This window comes from Haplochromis burtoni, unplaced genomic scaffold (assembly GCF_018398535.1).
Source record: "Haplochromis burtoni strain Fernald_Lab_line unplaced genomic scaffold, NCSU_Asbu1 Contig_18, whole genome shotgun sequence".
In the NCBI taxonomy this organism is placed as follows: domain Eukaryota; kingdom Metazoa; phylum Chordata; class Actinopteri; order Cichliformes; family Cichlidae; genus Haplochromis; species Haplochromis burtoni.
Genome location: NW_024582379.1, coordinates 2,845,770 through 2,863,135, shown reverse-complemented (window position 1 = coordinate 2,863,135; position 17,366 = coordinate 2,845,770). Strand labels below are relative to the sequence as shown.

General features: G+C 40.1%; 2 protein-coding genes across 4 annotated transcripts; one reads left to right on the top strand and one right to left on the bottom strand.

Annotated features, from left to right (window-relative positions):
* Nucleotides 1-16: 16 nt before the first annotated feature.
* LOC102290962 (Rieske domain-containing protein) lies at nt 17-7,086 on the bottom strand. 3 transcript variants are annotated; one of them, XM_042218374.1, is made up of 5 exons: nt 6,977-7,086; nt 2,861-2,985; nt 1,109-1,330; nt 969-1,003; nt 17-818 (listed from the first exon to the last, which is right to left on the bottom strand). In XM_042218374.1, exons 3-5 carry the CDS (start codon nt 1,302-1,304, stop codon nt 528-530), a joined length of 522 nt encoding a protein of 173 aa, XP_042074308.1. In that variant the 5' UTR covers nt 1,305-1,330; nt 2,861-2,985; nt 6,977-7,086; the 3' UTR covers nt 17-527. The 3 variants fall into 3 exon arrangements, with proteins under 3 accessions (XP_042074308.1, XP_042074309.1, XP_005916309.1); XM_042218375.1 differs by lacking the exon at nt 2,861-2,985 and having other exon boundaries at nt 6,977-7,061; XM_005916247.2 differs by lacking the exon at nt 6,977-7,086 and having other exon boundaries at nt 2,861-3,794.
* LOC102290053 lies at nt 6,333-15,637 on the top strand. Its single transcript, XM_005916244.3, has 16 exons — nt 6,333-6,441; nt 7,304-7,413; nt 7,491-8,183; nt 8,384-8,552; nt 8,663-8,760; nt 9,119-9,328; nt 9,584-9,671; nt 9,859-9,936; nt 10,802-10,923; nt 11,074-11,179; nt 11,258-11,329; nt 11,434-11,543; nt 11,731-13,787; nt 13,935-14,355; nt 14,519-14,612; nt 14,680-15,637. The coding sequence occupies exons 2-16, from the start codon at nt 7,355-7,357 to the stop codon at nt 14,827-14,829; spliced, it is 4,527 nt and encodes a 1,508-aa protein (XP_005916306.1). The 5' UTR covers nt 6,333-6,441; nt 7,304-7,354; the 3' UTR covers nt 14,830-15,637.
* Nucleotides 15,638-17,366: the final 1,729 nt, after the last annotated feature.

The following is a 17,366-nucleotide window of genomic DNA, read 5'->3' as shown; positions in this document are numbered from 1 at the left end:
CAGTTACAGTCTTGAATCATTTTAAAATTGTGTTATTTATTGCATAACAGATAAGATTAGACGATGCATGTTTTATTTTTCATCATACTTTGAGTTAAATAGTTAATGTTTCAATGATTTTCAAAATCATTACATTCTGCTTTTTTTGCACACTGTCCCATTTTTTCTGGAAAAATTGATCCCCATTAAGGTAGTTTAATAACAAGAAAAAAATAAATACAATAAAAACACAATGATAATAATAACAACAATTATAAAAATTCACATATAAAGTTATAATGAAACACAATGATTATTTTTGTTTAAAAATAACAGTAATTTAGAAAATATAACTAAAAACAAACTGTGTATTGGTCAGCTGTTTATATCAGCTTCAAAATAGAGATGTTCCTGAGGAGTCACCATGCCAGACATTTACTGATTTTATGCACGTCTGCAGAACACCATGTTTTCTATATTATTACAAGATCAGAGAGTCAGATGGAAGACGAGCAAAGCTCCTTAAATTGTCCCTGAAGCATTAAAGGTTATGTCTTGGGTTTGGCTTTCGGCTTGGCTTTGACTGAAGCGCGCCTGTATTTCTCAGTCTGGTAGACGTCTGACTCGATGGCTTCGCCGGAGTCATTGAGCGTCACGTACACATCCCCGTTGACCTCAGTGACCTTATGAACCCGCTGTTTGACACCCTTGGAGCGCCAGTAAGTCCTCAGCGGTTTGGCTGTAGGGTCGTCCACAGCTTGGTAAAGCGATTCCCCCTCTGCGAGGGTGATCTTGTACTTGTGCCAAGGACACACGATGCACAGCTGTCCATTGAACTCCTAAAGGTAACACAGATCAAAAGATTTTTTAGATGTTACAGAAAAGGTTGAGTGTCAGACTTATGCACAGCTGTTTACAGTAAACGAGTCAAAAGGTGACTGATTTTCTTAATATACACCAGTAATCAGAATAAACAGCAGAAAACTCACCTCAATGTCTCCATACTGTAAAGCACCACCTGAATCTGTCCGTGAAAAAAAACGTGGCATTATGGACATCAACGACGAGCCGTAGAAGAACATATACTCTGCAATGTACTATGGATTATCTCAGCAGAAGCAGTACTTACGGTAGCAGTGCACGTCCATTGCATAAAGCTGCCCCTGGTGATGCACGACCAGCACATCTCTGCATCCGTTCACCAGCTTTGTCACACGGCCAGCTTTGACAATGTCCTCCTTCTTTCCAATGAAGTGGGAGGTAGACAAGTTTGAGGAGGAGGAAGAGGCAGAAGAAGTCTGAGACATCTCCTCCTCAGAGGACATGTTGATCTCTTCTTATAGCTGATATTCTGAATAAAATGAAAAAGATTACGCTTATGAAAAGAACAAAAAGATCACTTTAATTTCTTATTTTATGTGGATTGCTTATTACACTCCAGTTACAAAACACACAAAAAACAGTGTTTGTCTGTCTCTTTTTATAACTACACATAGAACCCCTTGGATTTCTTCATACAAGTAAAGTCACTTAATTGTCTACCTACTACTTTCTTCAGAGTAGTATGAATTATCCAAAGGAAAAGCTGTAAAACCTATGAAAATACAGTTAAAAGTCCTCTGGCCACCGGGCCTCAGGCCTCAGGGCTAGAGACCTGAGGGCACCCCACCCCTGGAAGGGGCACAGCTGAGCCACAGGCACCAGGCCCCGCCAATCGGCCACCAGGAGTGAGCCGGTACATACATGAGCGCCCAGCCCCAGACACCAAGAACCACCAATACACCAACGTCTGAGGGCATCAGCCACCGGCAGGGAGTGTGGTGAGGGGAGATAAGTCTCCATACCTCGGAGAGCCTGAGATGTTCCCAGAGAGGTTGAGTCTAAGACCCAAGCTGACATATAGACACAGACAAACAGGCGCATGCAGACACAACCATGCATTCCCACCCCCATATACACAAACAAATACTCAGCACTCACCTGACGTGGAGACAGACACAAATAGACACTGTACACACATTCACACTCTCCAAACATACTCTATATCCCAGGTCTGGGTACCCCTGCCCCAGAGGGGCAAACCATACACAGACTCAGGAGATGTAACCCTTCTCTCAGGGGTGGAGGAAAGCAGACCGCCTCCTTATCTGCAGTAGCAAGGAGGCCCCGCATTCCAGACCCCAATCCGACGGCCAGCACCTCCTCCCAAATCAAAATAATAAGCGTAAATCTGGTTTCATGTTGCCCACAGACAATTTCAATATAACTGCCATGAAGAGTTTTTGGTTATTCTGGTATATTTGAGATATAGACTGATGTCATTGCTGAAGTCACTTGGATGAACACTGTAAACAACCTAATGTTCTTTTTGTACAGTTATAGTTAGACATCTTCTTTTCACCAACCTGCACATTTACTGAAAAATATTTTTTATATATACCTAGATGATGATGATGATGATGATAATAATAATAATAATAATAATAATAAGAATAATAGTAATAATAATAATAATAATAATAATAAGAAGAAGAAGAAGAAGAAGAAGAAGAAGAAACTGTTTTCCTTTCCAAAGTTCATATACTAACTTAAAAACAAACAAACATTGTAAATCCTTTCGTAAGCGATAATCTGTCACTTTGACTGGCTTTGTACAGATTATGTAAAAAGTCTGAATTTTGTCCAGGGATACTCTCCTGTCACCTGTTTTCATCTATCAAACCTGACGGAGGAAACCAGCGTTGTGTGACTAAAACACACAGAAATATGCTAGCTAATAAGGTTCCCATTTACACATATGAAACACATAACGAGTAACGCGTTCTATTCTATTCTATTCAGCTCTATTTCTCTACGCCAACTCCATAAAGCGTTTAATTACCTTTTCTGTAATTTCACCGTGAAGTCAATGAGCGGCTGTCATGCTCGGTCTCTTTCGTTGCTGCTGAAGAGCGCTTCGATCACGTGTCAGCACGTTATCTTTCCAAAACAGGCCTCCTGAGAAAACTGGACATGTGTGAAATTACAAAACGTAAACTAAACGTCGAAGTTTCAAGAAATCTACGAGTGTTTGAGGTTTGAACAGGAAGCGCCAATGTTGTGTGTTACATCGAAATACGTCCCCGGTGAAACTATACAGAATGCAACAAAAGAAAAAAGAAAAAAAACTTTCAGAGAACATTTCACTTCGTGGCAAATCTGTCCGAAGTAGTTCACTGTTGCGTAATTAGTGTGTATATTTGCGTGTTGAGATATTTTCTTTATTCATGCGAGGTAGACAAAACAAAATAGGGGAATAACAGAAAATTAAAAAAAAATGTGGAAAATGATACAGCAGTGCAGTCTGCACACACTGAAATAGCACAACAAGTGCATATTGAATTGAGAAAAAAAAAAGCTTCACACAAAAAGGAGCAATAATTATGTTAATAAGGACAAATACAATAAAAAGCAAGTACCAAGATGAAGAAGTCTATTATCACCCATTTGTGTATGTCTTGAGCATTTCTTTATATTTTGATTCCAAGGAGCCAGACTTTATTGTGATTTTTAAGTGCTCTTAGGCAGTCGTTCGGCCGGTCTTCAGGAGATTCTTTTTTCTTTTTCTTTTTCTTTTTTTTAAGGAAATTTGCTCCTTTTTTACTCATTTCCAGTCCAGTCTTTGCACTGGACCGTTTTCAGAGGAATTTCATTTTGTTTGTTAATCTACTTAACACTGACTTATAAATCACTCATAAATGCATCTAACGAAAGTGTTTTCTCTACACAGACAACTTAACAATGAACCTATGTTAAACTGTATGTTTAGGCACTTTGTTACTAGCAGCTTGTTGGAAAGCATATAAACTTTCCCATTTCTTTAGTTTAATATACAAAATAAATAAATAAAAATAAATGCCAAAGGTAAGATACCAGCAAGGTGATTCCCAAAGAGCTTTTTTGTTTTTTTTACATATTCTTTGCTAAATATAACGAAATGAGGATTGCATCACGGGTTTTGCACTGACCTGTATATTTAATTTATAGACAGTGCAACTTTAAACCACTATCTTTCTACTTGCAATTATCTCTAAAAGCAACCATGAAGAAGCTTACAATCGTATTGGAGTGTATCAGAGTGTAAACATTTTGTCTGCCTATACGGGTGTCAAACTCATTTAAGTTAATGGGCCACATATATCCCATTTTGATCTAAACTGGACTATGCTAGAAAAACTATAATGTATAAACTAGCAAAGAATAATAACCTTGAGAGAACCATGCAAAATAAATCCAATTTTAATACATGTAAGTCTTTACATTCATTGTCATTAAATGCATCGATGACACATGACAGATCATATTGGATGAAGAAATAAGGATATTTCAGGATAAAAACTTGTATCCTGACTCACTGTAAGTGCAACAGGATTTTATGCATTTATGCTTTAAAATGTTTACTTTCCATTCATTTTTACTTCTCTGTAGCAACACTGGCCTGCATTAGCCGTACATTTTTATTACTTATAGACCTCATTGTAATCTGACCAATGAGCATATAATAAATAATTTATACAGTCATTGTCCTCGAACAGCTATCCAGTGGGCTGAATTGGACGCTCTGGTCCCGGGACTGCATCCCCCGGAACTGTGCGGCAGATATATTTGTGTCATTGTCTTTGAGGATATATGTATACAAGATTTATCTAGACTGAGTAAAACAAGCCCCCCCCCAAAAAAGAAAACAACAACAAAAAAACAAAACAGTTTGAAAACTCTATATTATATAAACGCAGAAAATATACTGTAACTCGTAGTACTGCCATCTCTCAGTATGCTGTAATGCCTGTAAGAAGGCTTTCTGTCTTAGTGGGTTTGTTGGTGGGCATTAAGCCGTCCTAAGGATTATCATCCCTCTGTCATGCTGAACCGACCGGCTGTCCTTCGGAAATATGTTAACATTAACATTTCCTCTTTTCCGTGAGGACGAGCAGCGGGAAAACAAAGCGCTCTTCTTCCTCAACCGTTTCCGTCGTCATGGAGACCCTCTCCGTGTACGGAAATAGTGGTCCTGCTGAAGCTAGCAACTTTGTGAAAAATCAAATTATCTATTCAGTTGGCTCTGCGTTTGCGGCTATCTGTTGCTCTTTGCGTGGTCTGGACTTGATCTGGTAAGCTTTGTAGTGATTTTCGCATTTTAGAAAAAGAAAACTTATTTGTGTCAAAATTAGCATAATCACTTCTTAAACTAAACCAAGCACAAGCATGTAAGTGGGATCCATTCAGGGGCGAATCCAGGATTTTTAAACCGTGGTGGCGCAGGCAGTAACAACCAGACAGGGGAGTCCAGGAAAATTCTAAAAGATGATATCTACCAGCTATAACTAGAATCATAATTACATAATTAATATGTAATGTCAATGTCTGTTTTGTTATGTAGAGAACCATGGGATTTAAAAATTTCCAAGTTTGTTTCTGAATCTATACACAGTTGTAATTGACTTCAGGTCAGCAGGCAGGTTGTTCCAGAGAATTGAAAGTTTCCTCAACAGATTTAGATTCAGTTCTGGATAACAGACCCGAACCACTGAGAGCTTGACTAATAAAAATATTTTAAAGGCAATTCTGTGTTAAACTGTCCTTACGTATGTTATACGTAAGGACTCTCGCTTCTGCATTCTGAATTAGTTGAAGTCATCCGACTGGGATAATCCATCAAATAGAACATTACCATAGAATAACCTGGTTTATATTAATGCATGACACATTTTTCTCAGATTCAGTTTCAAATAAAATATATTAAAAATTGGAAAATGTTTAAATTAAACAAAATTTTAATAGGTAGAAAGCTGTTTAGTGACATTATTAATATGATTACTACCAAAAGTAAGATTACTGTCCAAAATGATTCCAAGGTTCCTGACTTGCTCGCAGTGTTTCAGAGGACAGATGATGAATATGAACAAATCTTCTGTCTCTGATTTGTTTAAGTAATTTCTATTTAGTGTAATGTATAATGGTATACCGATTTATTTTTAGGTTTAAATTTTTATTATAATAATAACCTATGACTGCAAAATAAGTACTAGCTGAAGCTGAAGCAGTACAAAGAGCAATAAGTGCCTCCAATACAGTGGTAATAGAAAGCAACATAGCATAAGTGCTTCAGTCTAGAACTTGAGTAGCTCTACTTACTTTCCAGCACTGGTCCCATCCATGCTGTCATGACCAGCTGTGACCCAAAACAGACACTGCGTGCAGGCTTCACGTTCATTCATTTTGTTGATAAAGACTGAGGTGTTTGATATTTGAACTTAACTGGATTCTTACTTGAATCCAGGCAAACAGGCAGGCAGTTTAGTATTTCGGTGAGTAAGTCCACAGTTTCTTTTTGCAGGAACAGACCAGCTCAGAATATCAGGTAACTACTATCCACAGGGAGAGAGCTCTTCAGCTGACAAACGGATCTACTTAGAGAAACAGGTGACTTTAGCGCAGGGAACGTACTCAGAAAACATCAAAAAGCCTTATTACCACAACCATAGATAACAATCTGGCAGAGAACAGTAGCTCGAGTTTGTTCTTAAGTGCTGATAAGTAATGATTAGATTAGAAATTAGTGCACTGGCTGAAGAGCAGAAAACCAGGTGGCTCTGCTAGGGAGTGGTATATGCCCACCTCAACCTGTGGGAAAAAGAAAGTCACGGCAAAAGAGAAAGAGAGTAAAACGGGGGAAAAACCCTTAACAGCTGTAAAACAATGACACGTGATCAGTCCAGAAGCACTGGATGTTTTCACAGTGACAGTACAGATGACAGTGACACACAGATACACAGTGACAGATCTGCCCAATGGCAGATCAGTCACATTTCAGGTGATAGGAATTGGGATTTCCTCAGCATTTACTTTGTGCTCTGCAGACATGAATATACATTAAACCCCATTCAGTAAGTTATATATCACAATTTGAAGTTTTGCAGTTACTAAGGCAGGGCATGAAATCCCAGTATGGACTCACCAAAGTGACTGTGGCTTATGTATGAAGGAGAAGAGGCTGTCTCTCATGCCTTACTGCAGAGCTGTTGCAGCAACTGGTCAGTCCTGTGTAGAAGCCAGCAGCTGTTTACATGTGTTTGCTATATTTATCGTATTTGCTACTGTACAGAAATGTGTGACGACTGCAGCACACTCCCCTTTCTCCTTGCTGGCCTAGTGTCAGATTTCGACCTGCTACCAGTATCCTCTGCTTTGCTTACCAACAACAGAGCAGTGTGGTAGTAATGACACAATGACCGGCTATTGGCTGTAAGACGAAAATACTGAGGGATGTCTCTGCCACTTACAGGGCAGGTGGAGCGAAGTAAAGGAAAAAGGGAAAGAAGAGGAAGAGAAGGAAATGACACTTTGTCTGTATGAGTGTCTGAGAGCGGTTGGGCTACAGCATCACTATGCCAGGTAAGAGCAACCACAAGCCATTCAAATTGGCACTATTCTGCTATAAAACAATTTGCCTCCCCTTTCCTGTGCTTCAGGTTTACATCAGTGGGTGTTTGTCGTACAGCCCACATCTCAGTGCTCACCATGGAGGACTACCCCCTGCTGGGGATACACACAATGGAGGACAGGACTCGGTTATTTCAACTTGTCCAATTTGTCAAAACTCTTGATCTGGAGGGCCTTGGATATGATGATGATGATGATGATGATGATTATCACTATAGTCATGGTGGACGCGTCGAAGGCAGCACTATAGTGGATAGCAGCTTTTGTCATGATAGTGACAGCATTTTTAATGATGAAGATGGTAATGGAGCTGCTGTCAATAATATAATTGCCAGCACTTTTGCCAGACCATCACATGTTCGCAGGCGACTTGATTTCAGTAATGAGACCAGTGATCATCATCAGCGGTTGTCTCATCCTGTTGTTCACGTTAACATGAGGTATGCCAGATATGAGGAGTCCATTAGGAAAAAAGGATCTGCTACCTCTGTGCAACATCAATATAGGCCAAAACCCAAGCCTGCAAATGTGACATCAAACACATTTAATCACAAACCTTTGGGTCACAAAGACAGAAAAAGAACCACAAGGAAGAAAACTCTTTATACAGAAATGGACACTGATGGATGTATGTGTAAGCCAACACCTGTTTATGAAGCAAAGAGAACAGCTGGATATAACTATGGACTACCAATGAGTACTCCTCCTGCTCAGTGCAAACAGTGAGTGTGGTCTATACTGTCCTCTACTTAGACTGAATGTCATTGATGACAGCAGGATACATAAATGACAGTTAGAAAAAAGCAAATGTAAACACACTGATGAGACAACATTTTTGATGACTGTCATTGTCTTTATGACAGTGTACTCTTTATAATATTGAGTTTTTCTACTGTGATTGAAATTCTAACTCTAATTTGAGAGCCAGGCAAGCAGAAGAGCAGCGGATTAAGGTGTGTGTGAGGAAAAGACCACTGACATGCACCGAGAGCCGACAAAGAGAGGCAGATGTTGTGACGACTCCAGGTGGAGAGTGTGTGATTGTCCATGAAGTCAAGGAAGCCGTGGATCTCTCACAATACATACTGCAGGTGAATGTGCAGAGAGGAGACAGTGTACTCTAACCAATGTCACGGTATTTGAATTACTACTTTAAGGCCTTTTCAAACCTTTCCTGTTGCTTTTTTTTTTGTCCACACAGCACAAGTTCTACTTTGACCAAGTTTTTGGGGAGAAAAGCTCCAACGAAGAGGTTTATCACCAAACAGCATATCCTCTGGTGCAGCACATGCTCAAAGGGTAGAGTTGCATTCATGGACATCTTGCTAGAGTTGTACTAACTTGATTGAGTGTGCAGTAAACAGTATATCATTACACCAGAAAAAGCAGTCCCAATGCTTTAGTTAAATGGACTTTGTGCAACTTTAATTTAACAAATTTTAAAGTATAATAAACTAAATAATAAAAATTGTTAAATGAAAGGTTGTTAAATGAAATAAACATGCACAACAGTACATCTCAGTATGGGCAGAAAGTACAAAAATGCCCAATTTAAAAAAGTGAATTAGGTTAAAGGTATTCATTTACACCACATTAAGGACATTGTTTGTATCAGTGTATCCTAATCGTCTATACTTCTTTGTGTGGGTGAGCACAGAGGCAAAGTCACCTGCTTTGCATACGGTCAAACAGGTGCAGGGAAGACTCACACCATGCTGGGTTCACCTGCCATTCCAGGACTATATGCTCTGGCAGTTCAGGACATCTTTGCTCACCTGTCAGCCACACACTCATACCAGCTGGTGTTTGTCAGCTTCTTCGAGATCTACTGTGGTCAGCTGTATGACCTCCTGGACCACAGAAAAAGGTCTGTGTTTAAGTTTTGGGGGGGTTGTGTTAAAAGTGCATGCAGATTTTTGAGCTGGACGCTGCACTGGGGGAATTCATATAATCTCTATCTCACTGGGGTCATTTAGGTCTCAATTTTATGATAACATTATCATAAAATTGAGATGCCTGGATCTAGGATGTCCTCACTTCTTTATTTAGTATTTTGCTCAAAGCCTCAAAGTCTTTCTTCTGTATTTGTATCTCTTAATCTTTCTCTTTCTTTCTTCTGCAGGTTATTTGCTAGGGAGGATGGACAGAAAGTGGTTCACATTTCAGGGCTGCGAGATGTCAGAGTGGACTCAGTCAGCTCTCTGCTGGAGGTTTGCCTGATTTTCTTTACAATAAGTTATATTATTTAAAAAAATCAGTGACATATTAGTGTTTCTGGCTTATGATCCATCACAATTCACTGGTTACTTTAGTGTGTAAACTACAGAAAGAAAAGTGGTTAATTTTAATGTGTGTGGCTGTATTTCAAAAACAATGAGAAATAAAATTTACTGATAGGTCAAGCAGGGCCGCAGGACAAATTCATCTACTTCAACACCAAATAAAGTGTTTGAGGTTTGGAGCGTTATGACTCAGGTCAGTAGTAAAGCATAAGTATATAGCAAATTATAGCATTGACCAGATTACTGAAAATAGTATGTAATGCTAATGTGAAGGCCCCAACAATGATCATGACCAATAACATAATAAAATTCTTTCTTCATCACTTTGTGCATGCAAATCAACATAGATAATCTCACAGTAATGACTCTGTTAAATGCTTTGAAGTTAATATTGTTCAGTCCATCAGGAATGATAATTTGGTGAAATTGTATGCAGTGTGTATGATGATTATGCTTTGAAAATGGAAAAGGGTCCTTAAAATGCAGAATATGACCTCAACTTTGAATACAATTTGGGTGAAGATCTGTTAGGTCATTATTTTTTGTAAGTTTGACTCAATCTGACCAATACTGTGGGGGGCGAAGCAATTCCTGTGAATTCTGGACAGACAGACAATGGCGTGACCTCATTGCTTCTTGGGAACAGATGAGCTAATCCACAGAAAGATTCCAAGATCGTTTCTCCCTGGAAATAATAAGAAACAGGTCCCCAGCTATAACTGAACTGAGTGTAGCAGTTGTTCTTGCACTTCACTTTTATATTATGGTCTCACAGGTGTACCAGTGTTATCTTAGGTCGGGGTGAGTCACAATATCAATATGATTTGATACTGAAATTTTTATTAAAATATGTAAGCACTCTAAACAGATTCCCCCAGCAGTTTGACTTACCAGAGTCATTTTGATAGTGTTGCTGTCTCATGGACATTTTTTTTCTGTGATCCCCACCTCTGTCTTTAATAACCTTAAATACGTGAAACATTACCTAACAGTAAGTATGATTTCTGCAATCTCCTCAACCTAGTAAGAGTAGTTTCCATCTCTCCCCTCTTACTCAGGTGATTTCTCAGGGTACAGCCGAGCGGACACAGGGGATGAGTGGCGTGAATCCACTCTCTTCTCGATCCCACGCCTTGCTTCAGATTCAGCTTAGAGATTCAAACCAGCAGATAGCTGGCAGGTGAGTGACAGGTAACGCACTTCATGATGTTACTTTTTTCTTTCTCTGAAACCATACTTGAATTATTGATTATTGATTAGTAGATCAAACAAGACAACTGTGTCAGTGTAAAATGACTGACCTAGCGTGTGTGTGTATGTGTCTGCGTAGAATGTGGTTTGTGGATCTGGCAGGAAGCGAAAGAGCATCCGATGCCAAAGAACCTGACAGGCAGAGCCGCATGGAGGGAGCTGAGATCAACCAGAGTCTGTTGGCTGTAAGCTATACAGATACTAAGAGGCCCAACATAAAGTCAAGGATGTTCATTGACATTGTTGATTTTTATTTCCCTCAGCTTAAAGAATGTATCCGGTCACTTGATCAGGAACAATCGCACACACCTTTTAGGCAGAGCAAACTGACTCAGGTAGTAAAAGCTGACGGAAACAGTGACACGAGTATGCATCATATGGCTGATTTTCTGGTTTCTCCACTGATCCTCTATGTTTTGATACTGAATTCTTTTTCTAGGTTTTGAAAGATTCATTTGTCGGTGACTCAATGACATGCATGATTGCCAACATTTCACCTGGTCACACAGCAACGGAGCACACACTTAATACACTGAGATATGCAGACCGGTAAGTGTGCACATGTCCAGGTATAATGAGGGGAATTTAATATACTGTATTAGTTTCTTAAAATATTTATTGATATCTTTATTGTGTAAAGCCATGCCGGGTTTCAGTCCTCTGATTTTATATTGTATGAAAGGGAAAATTCTATTAAATTCAGTCTTTACAATCAAGGTTTCTTTAATATTTTCAGGGTAAAAGAGTTGAAAAGACAAGGAGGGCTGAGAGGAAGAAGAAGAAACAGAGGCAAGCCAGCAGCCTCACCCAATCAAAACCTGTTCAGCAGCACCACTGGTAGCACTGTTAGCAGTAGAGGGAAAAGTCCTCCAAAGAAGCCAAAGTTAACAAGACAAAGCGATTCTTTCGGTCCCACAACTCCTACCACAAGGTCACCTGTGAGGAGTGCATTTCTCTGCTCCACACCCAAGAACACCAAATGTGGAGAGGAAGCAAATGCGAGACGGAGGGGAGAGATCAGACTTGAACATATTTCTCCAGTTAGAGGTTGGCTGAGAATAGGTGACAAAAGGCATCGGAGAAATGAAGCAGATGAATTAGGAGGGGGGAGAACAGGAAATGCCAGTTTAAAAACTATGGAGAGACAGTCTGTTAGTCAGCAAAGCCCCAGGGCAGTGCTGGAGTCGGGACACCAGCAAAGCCCCAGGGCAGTGCTGGTGTCGGGACAACCAAAAGACAAGCGTGTATGGAAGGTGCAAAAGGAGGGAGAAGCTCATGAGAATGATTCATTTTTTACTGAAAGTAAATCTGACTCCTGTTTCAGAGAAGAAGAACATGAGCAACATGCTATGAAAGGTGGAATAAAAAAAGGTGGAGAGAATGGAGATGCAAATAGTAAAGGGGAAGGGATAATACAAAGGGGGTTACCAAAGGCCAATGAAAGGGATAAGGAAAGAGAGAGGCATCTGAGATGGTATCACAAGCAGCTGCAGCAGTTTATGCCCTCTTCTGCTTCTTTATCCAGCCAACTCTCCTCACCCTCTATATATCCATCTCCCTCTTCCTCTACTCAGCCTTCTGTCTCTCACCTCTCCATTTCTTCCCGTGCGAATCATGGTTTGGAACTGGTTTTAGATGGATGCACAACCAGATCTGAAGATAGAGTTAATGGTAACAGAGGACGGGTGTTTTCTCCCAGCGCTGAGATTCTGTTACAAACTGAAACCTCTTCGATCTCTAATAACATTAGTGAAGAGGATGCTAATGGAGACACTGGTGGTGTTGGGGAAAACTCGAGGGCATCTTTGGAAGGAACATGGACAGGATTTGAACAAGAAAGGAGTAGAAACGAGAAGAGGAGGTCACTTGAGGCAGCAAGTGAAGAAAGGCAAAGAAGGAAAGAGAGGAGGCCAGCTGGAGTGGAGAGGGGAGAAGGGAGGTGGGTGTGGATGTCAAATGGGACAGCAGGTGCTGTCTGCTTTGACACAAGTGAGACACAATTGTGTCACAGCTCTGATTCACAAGACAGACTGGAAGTGGGTGTGGCGGGACTGAATACCTCAGATGACCCAGCTGATGGAGTGTGGAGTGCTGGGAAGGGGGGAGCAGCTCAAAAAGGGTGTTTATTGTCTGCTCACATGAACAATGAGGGCAACAGCCTCATTAGCTACCCCCCTGCAGAGCAGCCCCTCTCCCCGGACTGTGAACATACCAGCACACTCCTGACCCCAGTTATGCTTAGTGCTGCCTCTTTTGAATCAAAGTGTACAAGAGTCATCCCAGAGGCAGTACAATCAAACACAGAGAGAGAGAAAGAACTATGGTTTCTTGCTAATCCCGGTAAATTGCCAGCTACATTACCTTCCACTACTTCCATCACACCTACTGAACCCCTTAACAAACCACCAGAAAATCCAGCTCACACTCAGCTACATAACCATTCAGAAGTCAAAAAGTTGGTTTTACCTCAAAATGAGACTCTGGTGGATTCTTTTAGCTCCATCATGGAGCCCCTCAGCATCTCCCAGCTTCAAGTGGATCAACAGGCTGCTACAATCTCTTTCCTGCGAGGGGACAACAAAAACACCTTGCACAGTCCTTTTAATGACAATAGAGAATACAACAAGTGGGAAGAGATGGAGGAAGTTGTAGAGGATGAGAATACAGGTTTGCAACTGTCTTTCGTGGAACTGCCACAGGCAAAGACGCACTACCCTCCCTTATCTGACACTACGACAGCTACGAATCACACAGAGGGAAAACAAGACGTACATCTCAGTAATTGTTACACAGGTATAAGTATAAATACTGATGGTCGTGTGTGTGTGTGTGTGTGTGTGTGTGTGTGTGTGTGTGTGTGTGTGTGTGTGTGTGTGTGTGTGTGTGTGTGTGTGTGTTTAAACAGGTCTGTCCACAACCTTGTTTTGTTTTCCTGTGCAGGTATTCCTGAAGATATTTTGAACTCCTCACAGGATCAAGATAGCAATCAGAAGCAAACACCACCAGCTACATTCAACAGACCTCCTACATCACCACTTAAAAAATCTACATGCACTTCTGTGCAAGGGTTGCCCAGTTTGCAGGATTTAATGACAAATGATGCACAAGTTCCACCAGAATATGCACATGATAACCACGAAAAACTTCCATTAGCTTCCATTTTAACACCACAATTAGAAAGTGTCTCAGGTTACAGCCCAGCAAGCCAGTGTCACACAGTATATTCAAAGCATTCCTCCAACTCAACCACTTCACTCCAACCAAACAATCTTGGAGAGTTTAATGATGAAGAAAGCGCCACTAATCACCACGTTAGACCCACGATCCAGCTGTTTAAGCTGGATGACTTAGACCACGCAAAGTAGGTCCAGAATTCTCACAATTTTTGTTAGTGTAATCATCCAAAAAACATTAAAATAACACAAACATATTCTTGTGTATTTGATAATATTAGAATGATGCACAAAAAGGGGTTATTTTAATAAAACATTAATGCATATTTTTTGTACCCATTCTAACTTTAGGTGGTGTATATTCAAGGCCCACTGGGAGCAGCTAAAAGAGATGGAAGCTTTATGTCGTAAAGAGGGGAAGCTTCTGTGCCAGCAGCCTGATATGGTGAGAAATAAAGCAACAAAAGCAACTCTTTACATTTTTTTTAATGTGCATACTCTTTTTCTGTTAGGCATTTGGAGAATATGTCCAGCAGCTGGAGGAAATCATGGAGAAAAAGGCTTGGTGTGTACACAGCATGAGAGCTCAGCTACAGCCATATCTGAAGCCCATCACCTCAATCCACCCACAGGGAGCAGACGATCACAGATCAACTAGTTGAATTTGAGTTAATAATACTTATGTTTTTGTGCAATGTTTTCAGTGACAACAATAACTGCAGCTTGCTACATATCGTACATATATGGTCATCCTATATGCTTTGTTATGTTTAAGTAAATTGAGCTTGATGAGTTCTTGGACAGCTGTCACTTGATGTGTTTGATGTCAAAATGCATGATGCACTAAGGGTTTTACTGGTGAAACGTGCAATCACATGTTTTTCTTTCATGGTGACAGTAATATATATGGAATTCTGATTCTGCCACTAAAGATAGTTCTTTCTATCTATTTTTTCTTAGTTTTCTGTCCATGAAAACTGCTGATTTTGTAATTTTTCATTAAAGAAAATCTTTGGTTTTAATCTTAATGCATGTTTTATTCACAGCACCACTATCTGGACAAAGCTAAATCTGTGTCTCTGGGTTGACAACTCATAGAACCACGGATTTGTTTGAGCTTGATCTCAGATTGTAATAGAAATGCTTGCTTAGCAGACTGTTTTCTAGTGTTAAATTTTTTAAGATTTCAAGATTGCTGATATCTGTTGTGTTGTGATCTCTGAATTTGAAATCTTCCTCTTTAAATGTCAGTGTTTAACTTTGGGTACTGTGTGCACATTTTTCCACAGAGGGCAACTGAAAATCAATAAAATAAGGACTAAAAAAAGTATACCCAAGCACTTCTTTGTATTAAAATTATAGCACATCCTTCTACATTTTTATCTAAGCTCAATTTGACATTGAGTTTTGTGCTGAGTCTTCTGATAAATAATATGAAAGCAGCATGCATGAGGAGAACAAAAAAGTGGTGGAAGTGACGAGGTGGAAGTGGGATTACATCAGGGATTGGCTCTGAGCCCCTTGTTGTTTGCAGTGTGATGGGCAGGCTGGCAAATGATGTCAGGCACGGGTTTCTGTGGACTATGATGTTTGCAGATGATGTTATGAACTGTAGTGAGAGTAGGGAGCAGCTGGAAGAAAGATGAGAGGTGGAGGTACGCTCTGCAGAAAAGAGGAATGAAAATCAGTAAAAGAAAGACATAAAAGATAGGCAGACGGGTTAACAGTGGCGATGCAAGGAGTTGAAGTAGTGAAGATGGATGAGTTTTAATACCTGGGATCAGACATCGAAACCAATAGATGCACAAGAGAGGTGAAGAACAGACTGCAGGTAGTGTGGAGGGGGTGGAGATGAGTGTCAGAGGTGGTTTGTGACAGAAGGATAGAAGCAAGAGTAAAAGGGAAGGTTGAGAAGTTGGTAGTAATAGGATATACAGTTTGGAGATGGTGGCACTGACAAAAAGACAGGGCAGAGAGGAAATTGTTAAGATTTTCATCACCAAGATGGAGAAGATTATAAAGGGACAGCTCAGGTAGAGATGTTTTGGACATGTGCAGAGGAGGTATGGAGGATATTGAATATGGAGCTGCCAGCCAGAAGGAAAAAACAGACCACAGAGAAAATTCATGAACGTAATAAAGGAGGACATGGAGAAGGTAGTGTGACAGGGAAGGATACTAAGGATAGGGTGAGATGGAGGTAGACGATCTGTTTCCACATAGAAATGGTAAAAAAAACAAACAAACAAACAAACAAAAAACATTAAAATTGAGTCGATGGAACTACCACCTGTTGTAAGTAGTGATGTGCGGATCGATCCTGAAATATCGATTCCTCCGATACCAATCATTTATGTTCTAGAATCGATTCTCATATTAAAATATCGATATTTTAGTACTTTGGGGTAAATTTGTAGTTTTTCATTAACAGGAACACAGTGGAAAGAAAATATATCATTCGGATTGTCTAAATTGGAAGAAACTATTTCCTCTTAGGCCTTATGCTAAATACGGCTGTATAAATGTGTCGCAGCCCCTGGCCGGTGTTGCCAACTCCTCAGTAAGGAAAATTGCTATTGGCTATGCTAAAAGTCTCTAGAAGTCAAACAACGTCATCGCCTAATTTGCATAATTGGTCATGCTAATATCATTGTAACCCACGGTGTAGGAGAGAAAAAAGAAGAGACATAAAGTGAGTAAAAAAAACGTCCTAAATGCATTTAGAATTTATTTAGAATTACAACTAATTTTTTTTTTTTAGCGATTATTGTTTTGTTTGTTTTTATGTCACAATTCCAACCTTATTCCTTTATCTGCGCTTGGACCGGCAAAAGTGACCCGAAATAGGCACTCTAGTGGAGTTACTTTGTGTGTGTGTGTGTGTTTAAGTAGTTTTAAACCTTGTGATCCACAGAACAACATAACAGTAAAAGAAGAACTGATTGCGTTACAGTCAGTGCGGGAGCAGAGGCTTCACTCATACGCGATTCATTTGCAGTTTGGACGCATAGGTGGGACCATCTCCTGCCCTGATAGCAGCTGGGGGAGGACTATCCTCTGCCCGTGAGCGCTTTGGCACGGACAAGGTGCCCACAGCAGCACCCACTGCTTGTTGAGAAGAGCGATACACGCTTGTCATAAATAAGTCTCCAATAACACCAGAAAAAGTCACCAGATTTGTCACTAGTCGTTTTTTAGA

Bases quoted from the DNA above. Each gene is read 5' to 3' on its own strand.
- LOC102290053 (XM_005916244.3), top strand. From the start codon at position 7,355: ATGACACTTTGTCTGTATGAGTGTCTGAGAGCGGTTGGGCTACAGCAT. The intron at 11,180-11,257 runs GTAAGCTATACA...TATTTCCCTCAG, and splicing joins TCAACCAGAGTCTGTTGGCT to CTTAAAGAATGTATCCGGTC. The intron at 14,356-14,518 runs GTAGGTCCAGAA...TTCTAACTTTAG, and splicing joins GATGACTTAGACCACGCAAA to GTGGTGTATATTCAAGGCCC.
- LOC102290962 (XM_042218374.1), bottom strand. From the start codon at position 1,304: ATGTCCTCTGAGGAGGAGATGTCTCAGACTTCTTCTGCCTCTTCCTCC. The intron at 1,004-1,108 runs GTAAGTACTGCT...TTTCACGGACAG, and splicing joins AATGGACGTGCACTGCTACC to ATTCAGGTGGTGCTTTACAG. The intron at 819-968 runs GTGAGTTTTCTG...TGTTACCTTTAG, and splicing joins TACAGTATGGAGACATTGAG to GAGTTCAATGGACAGCTGTG.